At 40.0% G+C, this 14,086-nt stretch overlaps 1 protein-coding gene across 4 annotated transcripts in view; it reads right to left on the bottom strand.

Annotated features, from left to right (window-relative positions):
* Positions 1 to 3,348: 3,348 nt before the first annotated feature.
* PSIP1 (PC4 and SRSF1 interacting protein 1) overlaps positions 3,349 to 14,086 on the bottom strand; it is a 31,846-nt gene continuing 21,108 nt past the window's right edge. For all 4 annotated transcript variants that reach the window (XM_058043862.1, XM_058043860.1, XM_058043861.1 and 1 more), the window contains exons 13-17: positions 13,535 to 13,605; positions 9,972 to 10,073; positions 9,090 to 9,309; positions 6,132 to 6,243; positions 3,349 to 4,109 (exon numbers count right to left, since the gene is read on the bottom strand). In XM_058043862.1, coding sequence (XP_057899845.1) covers positions 4,046 to 4,109; positions 6,132 to 6,243; positions 9,090 to 9,309; positions 9,972 to 10,073; positions 13,535 to 13,605 — 569 coding nt within the window. In that variant the 3' untranslated portion in view covers positions 3,349 to 4,045. The remainder of the gene's footprint in view (positions 4,110 to 6,131; positions 6,244 to 9,089; positions 9,310 to 9,971; positions 10,074 to 13,534; positions 13,606 to 14,086) is intronic.

Here is a 14,086-nt window from a genome sequence, read left to right as displayed (position 1 = left end):
CCGTCCTCTATGTACTTGAATGATGAACAGCTCTACAGGACTTGACCATCAGAGAAGCATCATTCTCATTTAGCTCACAAATAGAGGTTAGTCACTATATGCTGAATTTTGCAGATTTCCACATTCCATCTAGTCATAAGATGTACTTTATTCAAACCTCAAGAAATTCAAACAATATTTTAAGTGGTAGTAAACTCCATTCTTGAAGGAGGGATGCTGTTGTTGAAGTTAACTCTGCTTTAAATTTTGTGCATAGCTGTGTTTTCTTTCTTAAGAAACAATCAGCCTTGTTCTTTGTGAGACTAAGTGACTGCCCAGTTAGTCTCAGCTCTTATGTTTGTATCTTTCAGTAGACAGTTTAGGGCCATTAAGGCCCATTCTGTAGTTATGTCAGAGTTTGTGTATTTAAGTTATTTCTGGTTTGTAAATGGGCAGTAAATTAAGGCAGCAAAAGCCCAAGCAGCTGTATGGACAGAGTGATTGCATCACACAATCAGGACCTTCATTTCTGCATCCAATCTGAATCAACTCTGAAGCAGTGGCAAGGTGCTCCATTATATCTGAAACAGTTGTGACAGATGAGTTAGCTTATCAATACTTGTGTGAAAACTAGGTGGCTTTGGCAATGCAGCATCCTTGTCAAATATACAGTACCTTTTTTTTTTTTTGGTATAAGGTTTGATAAAAAGGGATGGTAAAAAATGAGAAATGCTTTATATGAGGATTTCCAGTAACATCTTTACAGAAATACTTTCAAGGGTACAAGTGGAAGTCGTTTGAGTTTCTTGAGGTTTGAATAAAGTACATCTTATGACTAAATCCAGCATATAGTGACTAACCTCTATTTGTAAGCTAAATGAGAATGCTGCTTATCTGATGGTCAAGCTGTACAGCCATGTCATCATTCCCCTTAACATCAGTCTGTTGTGAAGTGCTAGAGATTGCCAGAAGTCACAGTCTGTGGAGGCCAATCATCGTGGCCATCTGCCAAAGACAGCTTCATACTGCAGCTGCCATGGTGATTGAACTTGCAGGTTTAACTTCAGGTATTATCTTCAAGAGCTGAAATGCAGGAGTGAGCAACCTCAAAATGTCAGAAGCCAACCTGGCAAAGCAGGAGGCCAGGTTAGGCGAGTAGGGATATTCTTTTTGAGTCTAGGCAGACCAAGAAGGTGTGTGCTTGGTGAGGCAAGGACAGGGGACGTGCATGCGAGGAATATGGAGTTGGTGCTCCCTGCTGTAGAAGAACATTAATGTGGTCAAAGCTCACCTGGGGTTGAAGCTTCCAAAACTGTGGGCACAATGAAAAGAAGGTTTTTAAATATATCAATAGCAAAAACATTGTGCAGAAAAAACATTGGCCCTCACCTACAGGATGAGGGTGGTCACCTCACCATCTCAGTCAGAGATGTTACTGCTTTCTTTGCCTCTCTTCAGCATGGATTATGGGGCATGGGGGTCCCAGTGTCCTGAGCCGGAGGACCAGGACTGTGAGAATGATCAGCTCCTAGTGGACCCTGAACTTATGCAGGATCTGGTGGATCCCTTTTAAGTGTTTGGGGCTTGTTGGGATTCATCCAAGAGTACTCAAAAGAGCTGTCAGATGTCACTGCAAGGTCTCTCAATGATTTTTGAATTATTTTGGGAATTTGGAGGGGTCCCAGTCAACTGAAATCTGGCTAACATTGTTCCTGTTTTCAAGAACAGCAAGAAAGATCACCCTGAAAACGACAGACCTGTCAGTCTTACTTCAGTGACTGTTAAAATTTTGGAGGAGATTATTCTGTGAGTTCCTGAATACACCTGAAGGACAATGCAGGTTTCAGTCAGAGCCAGCATGGCTTCATGACAAGAAAGTCCTGCTTATGAAACCCAATTTCCTTTTATGACAAGGTAACACACCTAGATAAACAAGGGGAGCCAGAACAAGTAATCTTTTAGGATTTCAGTAAAGCTTTCAATACTTTCACGGTATCCTCCTGGAAGAACATGTCCTGTGCACAGCACAATAAACGCCTCGTGAAACGGGTGAGCAGCTGGCTCATGGGTTGGGCACAGGGGATTTCAGTGAATGGAGTGACAGCAGACTGGTGACCTGTCACTATTGGGGTTCCAAAGGGCTCCACCCTTGGCTCTGTGCTCTTCATCCTCTTTATTAACAACCTGGATGCAGGACTTGAATGGATACTGGGTAAATTTGCCTATGATATTAAACTGGGAAAAGCTGTTGACTCCCTCAAGGACGGGGAGGCCCTGCAGAGAGACCTTCATAAAGTGGGGAAGGCTGGGCCATCACCAAACATATGAAGTTCAACAAGGGAAAGTGCCAGATTCTGAGATGCACCTAGGATGGGGCAACCCTGGATGTATGGACAGACTGGGAAATGAAAGTGCTAGAAAGCAGGGCTGGAAAGGGACCTGGGGGTCCTGGTTTATGGCAAGTTGAACATGGGTCAGCTGTGCAGCCAGGAGGGCCAACCCTGCCCTGGGGGGCATCAGGCCCAGCATCACAGCTGGGCAAGGGAGGAGGGGATTGTCCTGCTCTGCTCTGAGCTGGGGCAGCCTCACCTCGAGTGCTGGGAGCATGTTTGGGTGCCACAATATAAGACATGAAACTGTTAGAGAGTGTCCAAAATAGGATAGTGAGGATGGTGAAGAGCCTTGAGGAAAGGCTGAGGTCACTTGGTCTGTTCAGCCTGGAGGAGACTGAAGCAAGATGCCCTCACAGTCTACAACTTAGTCACAAGGGGAAGAGGAGGGAGGCCAGCACAGACCTCTTGTTTGTGATCAGTGACAGGACCCAAGGGAATGGCCTGAAGCTGTCTCGGGAGGTTTAGGTTCGATATTCAGAAAAGTTTCTTCCCCCAGAGGGTGATTGGGCACTAGAACAGCTCCCCAGGGCAGTGGTCACAGCAGCAGCCTGACAGAGTTCAAGAAGTGGTTGGGCAATGCTGTCAGGCACATGGTGGGACTCTTGGGGTGTGCTGTGCAGAGCCAGGAGTTGGGACTTTGATGATCCTTGTGGGTCCCCTTCAACTCAGCATGTTCTATGTGTATTCTCAGGATTTTCAAACTCCAATTTCTAACCCGGCTGTCCTCTGTCAAATACTACAAACAAGTTGTTACAGTATTGGGCAAAGTCTGTGTTTCAAGCAACACGCTTATGAGAGGTTTGTACCCATTCTATTCCCTTTCATGCCTCCAGGAGTTAAACATTTTACCAGTGTTTCTGTTTAAATTCTAGTTAGAGGTCCCCAGGTTAATGCCAAAGCAGTAAAATCAAAATGGTACTAAACCCAGACTCGTGTTTTTCCTATGAATAGTTCTTGCTATACAAGGATGTCTTAATCAGTTTGAAATTCTTTAATTCCATAAATTGTTCAAGACAGTGTTTTCTGCATCAACAGGTTCTGTTGTGAGAACACCACACTTATCAGTATACTTACTATAACAAAAGCAAACCATAAAAGTCACATTGCAGTAAATTGGCACAAGGCATTTTGCAAGAACAGAACTAAAATTATTAAAAAAAAAAAACAAACAATGAAGTATACTCATACATTAACATTGTAACAGCTACAAAAATGCCGCTTTCAACTCCTACAAAACACAGTGAAAAAACATCCCCAACAAGAGTTGAAAAACTGCACAGAGGTAAGTATCATAGGAAGAGAGGTTTTATACAAATGAAGCAACTGGAGAGTTAGAAGTATTTACACTTTTTCTTGCTATTAACTAGACAAACACAGTAGTAAGTTAAAAATATACTACAACTCTAAGTCCTGTAACATGTAAGCATTTTCTAAGTGGAGCTTTCATCTTTTGAAATGTGTTACCTCTTAATACTGCATATAACTATTGGCAAAAGTGTTTAAATACTTTCAAACCAAGATTAAAGGGACTTTTATTCCACAAAATTTAACTTCAAAATACTATGCTTATAAAATTATTTAGAATTTCAGCAGTCTATAGATTTCAAATGCAAAACTTAACAATCCTCTTTAATTTGTAATTTAAAAAACCAAACAACAAAACTTCAGTGATGTCATTTGTTTTCAAAGGCAGAATCATCTGCTGGCTTTTCAAGCTCTCTCTCTTCGCCACATGCCCTAGAAACAAAATAAAGCAATGTTATTGATCACATACAAAGGCAGCAAGCAAAGCTTATTCCAGGTGATTGCACAGTCTAGAGCAAGGATGCTGATGAACACTCAGCAGTACATGAAGTCTGGAGAACTGAGGCTGTTAGTGGTGCCAGCTGTTATGTTACCCCAACAATGCCCTCAGATCTGAAGCTAAGCTGGCAGTGAGTGGCATCACTATGATGTATGTGATGGGCTGTGAAGGGCAGTCATTCAGAGCTCCATATGTGTCTGTACTGTATGTCAGTTTAGGTGGAAAAGTGCTCTAACTTAACATGCTTTACCTCCTGCCACTGAAATCCACTGTATCCTCAAAGACTGAGGTAACCTTGTGGGGAAGTATGTATTTTTACAAAAAACATCCTGAAAAATGTTCTTAAGTGCCAATCAGATGAGAAATTTTAAGTTACAGAACTTTTTTCAAAATTTCTGAATTACATCTTCAGAAAGGTACAGAGATGTCTTCCCTCTAGCAGAGAGAGAAATGTTCAGAACTTAATACAGTCCTGTGATTTAAGAGGTTTACCAGCTCTTTGCTTAGAGTGAGCCACACAGGTGTTCTGGACATTATTTATTTTGTTTACTTGCTTCTCACTTATAAGAAACCATATATTGCACTAAAAATGTAGAAAAAATACCAAATGAAAGGAAGTTTGTATGCTGGAGTGTATGGAGCTAGAATTCAAACATGTGGATGCATTTCTCAAGATGCACTGTGTTTGCAAGGAGTTAATTTAAAAATGTAGTTTGTTGCTGTTAGCTACCAGTAAGTTCACAGACCCTGTGTCCAAGCAGCCGTACAGTATTTTTTTGGAAAGTGGGTTTCTTTACCAAGATCATTGGAGTGTGGGCTCAAATACAGAGAAAACACCACACACACACTTAATATAAATTTTATTTAGTTTGTTTAAGCAGGGGTGTAGAATATAACCTGTGTGAGAACTTACACTTGTAACTCCACTGTGTTCCTGTAGCATGCTGCTTGTTCAGACCAAGTGAATATTTAGCATAACTGGTTGAAAACCCCCAAATCCACTTCAGTACTTCTGAGGCTGCCTCACAGTAAATACCAGATATTTTTTTATCTTAAGTGGGGGTTTTTTGTGTTGTTTTGTTGTGTTTAAGTTTACCTTACTGTAAATAACAGTCTATATTTTAACTTGGCAGATAGCCATAAGAATGCCAGGCAGCTGCAATTTCTCCTGATGTGCATGAAGATCGTGGTGAAAGGAGCTTGCTCCAATACATACTGCTGAGCAAAAAGAATCTCTGAGTCCAAGGTGCAGAGTGCCTGGAGAAAGCAAAGTGCACTATAAATTTGTTACTAAATTCTATTAAGTGTTTCTCTTTCTGCAAGAGATTATTGCTTGTTGTTTATGTTTACAAAACATATTTTTTGCTGCAACCAACTTAATGCCAGACAAATTGAAGCATTCTTCTGGCTTTGTGTTTAAAATGGTAAGTGCATCCACCTCTATAAGCCAGTCAGACTTCTGGAATTTCACAGGTTTAGGTCCTAGCCTGCAGTTTGCCTGATTTGACTAATTTTTATAGCCAAACTGTAGAAAATTATTTACAGTGGCTGTCTATTGATGACAATCCATGAATTCACAAAAAATTAATAAATATCATTAGTTTCTGCAAGACTTGGTTCAGACTTCCTTTGCTTCCAACTAAATAGCCTAAAACACAGGAAAAAGCTTTTAGTTTGCCGAGGTCTACCACATGCTAATTGTCTCCAATAGCAAGACATCCTGTAATGTTTATTAAGTCTCCACCACAGCAGCAAGTGAAATAACATATTTTAAATATTCATTCAAAACTTAAACAGAAGATTTGCACACTGTTACTCTCTAAAGTTGAGAGTAAACTCTGTGAAGAAAACAGTACCTTAGCATGGTTAAGTAGCTTCGATCTACTGCTGTTTTATTTTACATGTTTTAAACTAGAGCAGAACAGATCATCAGCTCAATAATGTTACTAACTCACTTTTTCTTACTGCCAACTTCATGCCTATCTTTCCTTTCTTCAGCACTTTCTCCATTGTGTTGTGACTGGTTGGTGTCCTGGGCTTCAGACCCTCCATTCAGAATCTTTGAACCTTTAAAATGGAAGAGCAGAAAAGTGGTACTTGCAGGAAATAAAACTGTATTATAATAGCCCTCGGTAATTTCTCTACCTTAATCAAATAAAACATTATAAATATTTCCCCCCTCACCTTGATATCCAAGCAGCTGAAACAATACAAAAGACACTAACTGATAGGGCTTCAGTTTCTGAACATCCCATACAATGTGCCTCATCCCATGGGAATTGAACAGTTTGTATTTTTAATGCAATTTCAAGTTCTTCCTGTGCTTGCTAGGCTACAGATCATAGGCCTAATGCTTGTTTGTATACTGAGCAGTGAGAGAATATACTTCAGTAGTAAATTCTTTTTACCAGTCTAACCAGATCAGTTAATTTTGGGGATTCTTTTTACTTTAACTGATGAAGTTATTCCATTACATCTCATTTACTCTTGAATCCAACAAATTATGTATAATCAAAATACAAGTTATATAAATAGAAGTGTTTAATGATAGCATGGATTTTTCAAGCAGAAAAGCAGCACTAGGCTGGAAGTAGTATTTAGTGAAGTCAAAGCAGAAAAATTTAACATCTTTTAGAATTTCTGTGATGACTACATGTTTTGCCATGGTATCATAAGTCAGTGAGTTTTAAGTGAGTTGAGGAACGTCACTCTCTGAAGTGATGGTCCATTTTCCTTGAAGTTGCAAATTTATAAAAGAACTCCTCTATGAAACTAAAGAGCTACAGTGAGAAAAAAAGACAAGATGTTATTAATCTGAATTTTTACAGTTTATCTGTTTACACTTGCTCAGAATCAGTTCTGAACTCAAAGGCTATGGGAGGAATTCGAGAAAACAGTAAATGCTATATTACCATGTTACAAAGCAGATGATCTGATGCTGTGCATTAAGTACCACCAATTACAGCATCATTCTCTGTCTTGACTGTCATTGTGAAGATAGTCAAGGTTCAGCAGTTCAGTTTTTAAAAGGGCAAAAGAATGCATATAAAGATCAGATTTTCTTTTTACAGCAAATAAAGAAAAAACTACTTCCATAAAATATTCCTCTACTCTGATAGAACTTCTTCCCATTCTCCGTGTGACTGAGCAACAACCTGGTATACCACTGTGTGTGTTCTGCTGAAGTTGTGTTAACCTTATCTGGAGTGGCTTCGCTAGCCAGACTATGCCCAGGAAGCCTCTCAATATAGTTTCGTTGTTAATGTATTAGTTGTGCTATGTGCTATGTTAATGTATTAGTTGTGCTTTGTTAATGTATTAGTTGTTCCACTGGTTTGGGGAAAGATCTGTATGGAACCTCTACTTCATCACACATTCTCTCACCAGAAAATGGTTGGACTTTAATCATCCTTGCTTTTTTAGCAATTACAAGTATAGTGATATTCCTACTATAGTTGTGTTGAATCCTTGGCACCTCAGTTACAGTAATTTGTTTAGTCTTCATCCGTGTGGTGTTAACTTTTAAATGATTTTCTGAAAAAAAAAAAACCCATCCCAGTTCTGCTTCCAAGATTCAATTTCAAAGTAAATGCAGTTTCTGTGAGGTGTGTGTGGAGATCAAGGATCTAAATAACTTGAATAGATGAGCAGAACTCCTATATTGCAACATAGCTTTCCAGTGCATCTGTCTCATTTTGTTCTTCTATTTAAAAATGTATATATTTTAGTACTGACTTAAAGTTATTATTCAGCTTGCTTACTACAGAAAGCTTTTGATATTATGCTGTACAAGTGCTCATGATTGATGTGGAACTGTACTGTTAAGAGCATAAATACATTCTCCTGCCATAAGTTATTATTTCTTTATTGTCAGGCTGAAGAACTACTGAAGTTGTATCCGGGAAGTAGCAGAGAAGTGGTTAAAAGTTGCTGCTACACATGGTAGAGCATGCATGATATAGAAAGAGGCTAGGGAAGGAAACTAAGCAGTTTTAAGTTCTCATTCAGTGGCAGAAGCTTAGGCACTAAAAAACTACTAGAGCAATAGAACATTGTGTTGGTCTTGGCTGGGGTAGAGTTAATTTTCTTCATGGTGGTGAATATGGGGCTGTGTTCTGGATTTGTGCTGAATGCAAAGTTGATAATACAGAGATTTTTTTTTTTACTTCTGAGCAGGGCTTACACACAGCCAAGGTCTTTTTATATTCCCACATTGGGGAAGAAACTGGGGGTACATGGGAGGTGACACAGCCGAGACAGATGATCCAAACTGACATTCCAGACCATATGGTATCACACTCCGTATGTGAAGTAGTGGGGAAGGAAGGGGGAATATATTTGAGTCATGGCATTTTTTTCCTATTATGTGTGAGGGCCCTGCTCTGCTGGTGATGGCTGAACACCTGCCTGCCCATGGGAAGCACTGAATTAATTCCTTGGTTTGCTTTCCCCATTAAACTGCTTATCTCCACTTGTAAGTTTTCTTTCTTTTATGATTCTGATTCTCTCCCTGATCCTACTGGTGGAGGAGTGAGCGAGCGGCTGTGAGGGGTTTGGCTGCTGGCTTGGGTTAAAGTGGGTTAAATGGTAGTATGCCATTCTACCTCACATGTTTTGGAGTGATTTTTTTTTTTAATTCTGTAATCAGGTTAGATAATTTACAGAAGTAAAATTTGCAAGACCTAATTTTTGCAAAAGCCATTTCCTTTAGCCAACTGAGATAAAATGGCCATGGTAAATGTTACATTGAATTTGAAAGTTATTTGTAGCAGTACTGTCCTTGACAACTTCAGATATGACAAGGTTTTCATAGACTGGTGAAATTCCTGCATCAAGGATATTTTGAAGTTAGCTCAGAAATAATGGAGACTAAGTCTTTTATGTGACAAGAAAGTAAAGCCACAGTGACTTACCTGTTTGGTCTTTTTCCTTTTCAGTTTTTTTATTTGCTCCTTTCTTCCCCTGTTCTTTGGTTTTATTAGCTTCTTCATGCTGCTTTTGCTCAGCAAGTGATTTATTCAGTACTTGGGAAAGAACAGAATCTCCTTCCCCAACCAGAAACATGGTCTTGAACTTATTATATAGCATTGTAGATTTCTCCATGATAACTTGGCTAATTTTAAATTTCCGTATCTGAAATCAAAGTAATCAAAGAAAAACAGGCTCCACTTAGGTCCTTAAATATCTGTGTAATTTCATTACATGCTAGCTTAAATTAATTTAACCTACAATGAGATCATAGACTTTTGCACTTGAAGTGTCACAGAACTGCTAGGTTGAGAGGGATCTCAAAAGATCTTCTGGTCCTACCCTTCACAAGAAAGGGACCACATTATCAAGGACCCTTGATCCCATCACAGTTTGAAAACCTGTAGAGATGGAGCTCCACCACATCCCTGAGGAGGCTGTTACAGTAAAACAATTGTTCTTACTGAAAAAAAACCAAACTTTTTTAGCATCAGAATGAAACCTTTCCCAGTGCAACTTGTACCCATTGCCCTACATCTGGTGAAGACAAAAGCCTTGACCCTCTCTTTTGCAGCAGCCCTTTAAACTGCTGGAATAACGTGATGACTTTTCTAGGAAGGAAGGAACTAAACCCTTTACTTTTTGATTAAAGGGCAGGTTCTCCAGCCCTTTGATCTTGATGGCCCTCCTCTGGGCCCTTTCCAGTCTGTCTACATCATTCTTGATCTGTAGGGATCCAGACTGGACAGAGTGCTCCAATAGTAAATAAAGCTGGTATCAATTTAGGAAAACATATACTCTACATTAACTAACACTGAAAATCTCACCTTCTTGAGAGTTAAGATCATCTCTGTATGTTTCTGAGCTTGTTGCATTGTGACTTGAAGGGATGCAAGCTCATCAAGAGCCTCAATGCACCTGTTCACATCCTGTATATAAACAAAGAATTAGTCTGAAGACATATTAGTACATACATATTAGTAATCTTTAATTAGCCGTACTAATCTAACTTCTGTATTCCATGACATCCTCCCATAATTAATTCTTCCTGAATTTGACTATGTACTTAATTTTAGAACAATTTATATAGTCAAACTTGCCAACAAAAATTTAACACTAGTTGTCTCTTAGCTACTCCCATAAAAGGCAGATTATATTTAATTAAGTTGTAACATTTAGCAAGAATTTTAAGCGCCATGCCCTGCAGTGGTTCCTCCACTGGAGCAGGCTGGAACTGATTAAGTCTAGCACAAGGCAGTCCCCCAGCATCCCAGTACCAGAACCTTGCTTCCAACACGCAGAACAACTCTGTGTTTCCCTAGCTGGAACAGCTTCCTGCTCCTCATGCCACACTTCTTCACTCCTGCTTATTTTCTTTTCTCTGTATTTTCTCCAGACTGAACACTCCCAGCTCTCTTGGCTTCCTCTTTTTCAACACATGCTCCAAGCCACTAATCCATCTTTGTGGCCCTTTACTGGGCACTCTACAGTAGGTCCATGTCTCTATTTTTCTAGGGAGCTTAAAATACAGTCCAGTATCTCATCAGTGCCAAGTAGAGCACAACCACCACACTCCTTCCACTCTGGCAACTCATCTCTAACGCAGCCCAGAAAACTATTAGCCACTTTTAACTGCAGAACTGTGTTGGTGGCTCATGCTAAGCTTGGTGGCTACCAATACCCCTAGGTTATTTTCTGAAAAACTGCTATTCAGCTACTCAGTCTCCAGCCCATGCTGGAGGCACAGGGTTGTCATTCCACAGGTGCACTACTGGAATTGAAGTTGATGAAGTTCCTGTTGACCCATTTCTCCAGCCTGTTCAAGTCTCTCTGGATGGTAACACTCCCATCAAACCTTTGATTTCAGTTTTGTATCATTTGCAAACTTGCTATAGGTGTGGTTTGTGTCATTATCCCAGTCTTTAATGACATGTTTTAATAGTACTGACTAGTGACTGGCCTGTAGCTGGACTCTGCCACCAGTTAGTTTTTTTGTGTCCTGCTGGTCAGCCAGTTTTCAGTCCACCTTTTCATCCGCTTTTTTAGTTCAGACCTCTTAAGATTATCTTTGAAGCTGTCCTGAGAGACAGTGTCAAAAGCCTTTTTAATCTTAACAGAAAAAATATCCATTCTTTCATCCACCAAGCCGATCATCGCACAAAAGGACATCATTTTAGTCAGGCATATTTCATCTTCATTATGCTGACAAGTCTCAGAGCTCTTACTGTACTTTATATCACTGGAAACAATTTCTAGGAGGATTTGTCCCATCCCATTTCAAGGGACTGGTGTGAGAATTACTGGCCTGTAGTAACCTAGATCCTCCTTCTGCAAGATGAGTGAGACATTTGCTGTCTTCCTGTCCTCAGGAACCAGCCCCTCATCACCATGACTTTTCAAAAACAAAATGGAGTGGATGGATAACGACATCACCAGCTCCTCTGGTACTCTTATGCTTATTCTGTATTGGATCTCTGTCTAAATGTTCTCTAATTTGATCTTTGTCCTCTGAGCATCAAGGTTTTCTTGTTTTAATCTTCCCATGATCTCAGGGACCTAGGATTCCTGAACAGAATTGTACAAGCAAACTGAAGTCAAGAAGACACTGGTGACCTCAGACTTTTCACTACTTGTTACCTCCTATTTAATTCACTAGGGTGCCTATCTCCATATCCCATTCAGCAGCAGGCCCACATTTTCCTAGACTTTAAGATGAATCAACCTTGAGAAGGAGGTAATCCCTAAAAGTGAGCCAGGTCTCCTTGTCCTGTCTTCCTTCTAGCATGGTCTTTTAAGAGATTCTTCCAAGCAGAACCCTGTAGAGGTCAAAGTCTGCTCTCCTGAGTCCAGGGCTGTGATCCTTTTCATCCTGCTCCCTTCACCCTGAATTTCTCTACCACAGTCACTGCAGCCAAGGTTGCCCCCACCTTCATATGCCTGACCAGATCTTTGCTTTCTGGAGGATCAGGTCTTGCCTTATCAACTCCTTCATCACCTGTGTTAGGCAATTATCAAACTCCAGAAGCTTCTGGCATTGTAGTGTTATGTGCATGTCCTATGTCCTTTCAGCAAATACTAGGATGTTTTAAGCTTTCAGTTAGAATCAAAGGTGTCTCCCCACTATCTTAAGATGACTAAATTCTCTACTTCTCCTTGATCAGGTTATCTGCAGAAGATATTCTCAGGATGTCACTCATTTTGGTTTGCCCATTAATCCTAACCTATAAGCTCCCAGTTGGCTTATCAGCTTCCCAGTGCAAAGCTCCACACATTTCAGCTGGTCTCTCACATAAAGTTATCGTTCATCTTGTATTCCCCGCTTCCCATCTTTCCTAAAGAGCCTGTAAACATATAAGGCAAGGCTCACCTCACTTCTACCCGAATCTCTGATACCAATAAAACCACAGCCCTGCAATTGCAGAGAGATGTCCAGTTTCCCACAACAGCTCCTCACACTATATGTATGAGTATACAGACATCCCTAAGAGAAACACAGTTGTGCTGACATTCCAGAAGGGTTATGAGAGTTTTCCTCATTATGCTAGGCTGCCAGTAATTCCTCATTTAATGTGCTGATGCTTGTGATCATGCCACTTCAGTCCTGTTCTGCAAAGAAATTCTGATGATTACTAAGTCAGTTTACATCATGCTGCTGACATCTGTTTACATCTGATTGCCATCCTGCTCCACCATTTCCTCCTCTGCTACCATTCTAGTTTGATGCTCTTTAACTAGGCTGGCTAGCCCACTGGCAGCACTGTTTTTGGGTAGATCCTGCCACCTCCTAGCACACCTATCCACTCCTTTGTGACAGCTTTCCTCAATAAAGGATCACTACCTGGGTCCCCATGCCTTTACTATTACCCTCAAAGTCACACAGCCATGCTTGATACTTTCCAAGTGTCCCCTGACAGTATCATGGGTGCCCAACCTGACAATCTGCAGCAGCAAATACTCATAAGGCCAGAAAGCCTCAAATATCTGCCAGTAACATACCAAACTTCCAAGCCCCTGACAAGCAGCAGATTTCCCTTGACAGTGAGTGGAGTCGGACTGGAGCCCTAATCACTTGCATCCTGCTGCTGCATCCAATGTCCTGGCGTTTCCATATGGCTCAACAAGCTGACCTGGCACCAGATGTTCTATTTGATGTAATTCTATCTGAATGCTTCTGGTAAATAATTTATTATGTAGCATTTTCAAACAAAACAGATTTCATTTGCTGACACTTATCTTTCACTGCCCACAGTAAACACATTTAAGCACTAGTTATCCTTCATATGGAAAAAATGCCTTTCATTTTCAGAGTATTAATTAAAAACAAGAACACATGCCAAGTATTTCCTACTGGAATTTGAAACATGAATCAGTTTAAAAAAAACATACTTACAAGATTATCAATTTTCAGGGAATTCTTTATTTCTGCATGTATCCTTTGAAGCCTAGAATCCACTGAAGTTTCTGAAGATGAAAAATAATACTCATGAACATTTGTTAACACATTGGTTTTGCTTTTGCAGAAATAATTCCACAAGAATGAACCTCATACAGAATGCAGAAGAAAACAGGAAGACATCCTACATGCAGGTGCACACATAAATACAATCAGAAAAAAAGTACACAGCTTTTTAAAATTGAATAAATTGTGTGGCAACCCACGCAATTTTCTCCTTAGGAGTTACAACTGAAAAGACTTTTCTATTCCAAAACACAGCTGTCACCCTCTAATTGTAGGCCAGCTTAATGAGAGGTTTTAATAAATTTTAAGAGTTATAAAGCTGGAAGACTCTCCATGACAGGACACCGGGATATTGATGGTTTGTTTTCAGTAAACTGGTCACAATTCAAGTTACAGTCCAAATCCATTAAAATAAAATGTTCCCAGTACACATGCTTCAGAAGTGTGAAAGATGAATGGACATGGCATTCCTGAATTCAGATG

This window comes from Melospiza georgiana, chromosome Z (assembly GCF_028018845.1).
Source record: "Melospiza georgiana isolate bMelGeo1 chromosome Z, bMelGeo1.pri, whole genome shotgun sequence".
NCBI lineage: Eukaryota > Metazoa > Chordata > Aves > Passeriformes > Passerellidae > Melospiza > Melospiza georgiana.
This window is presented reverse-complemented; position numbering and strand designations above follow the sequence as displayed.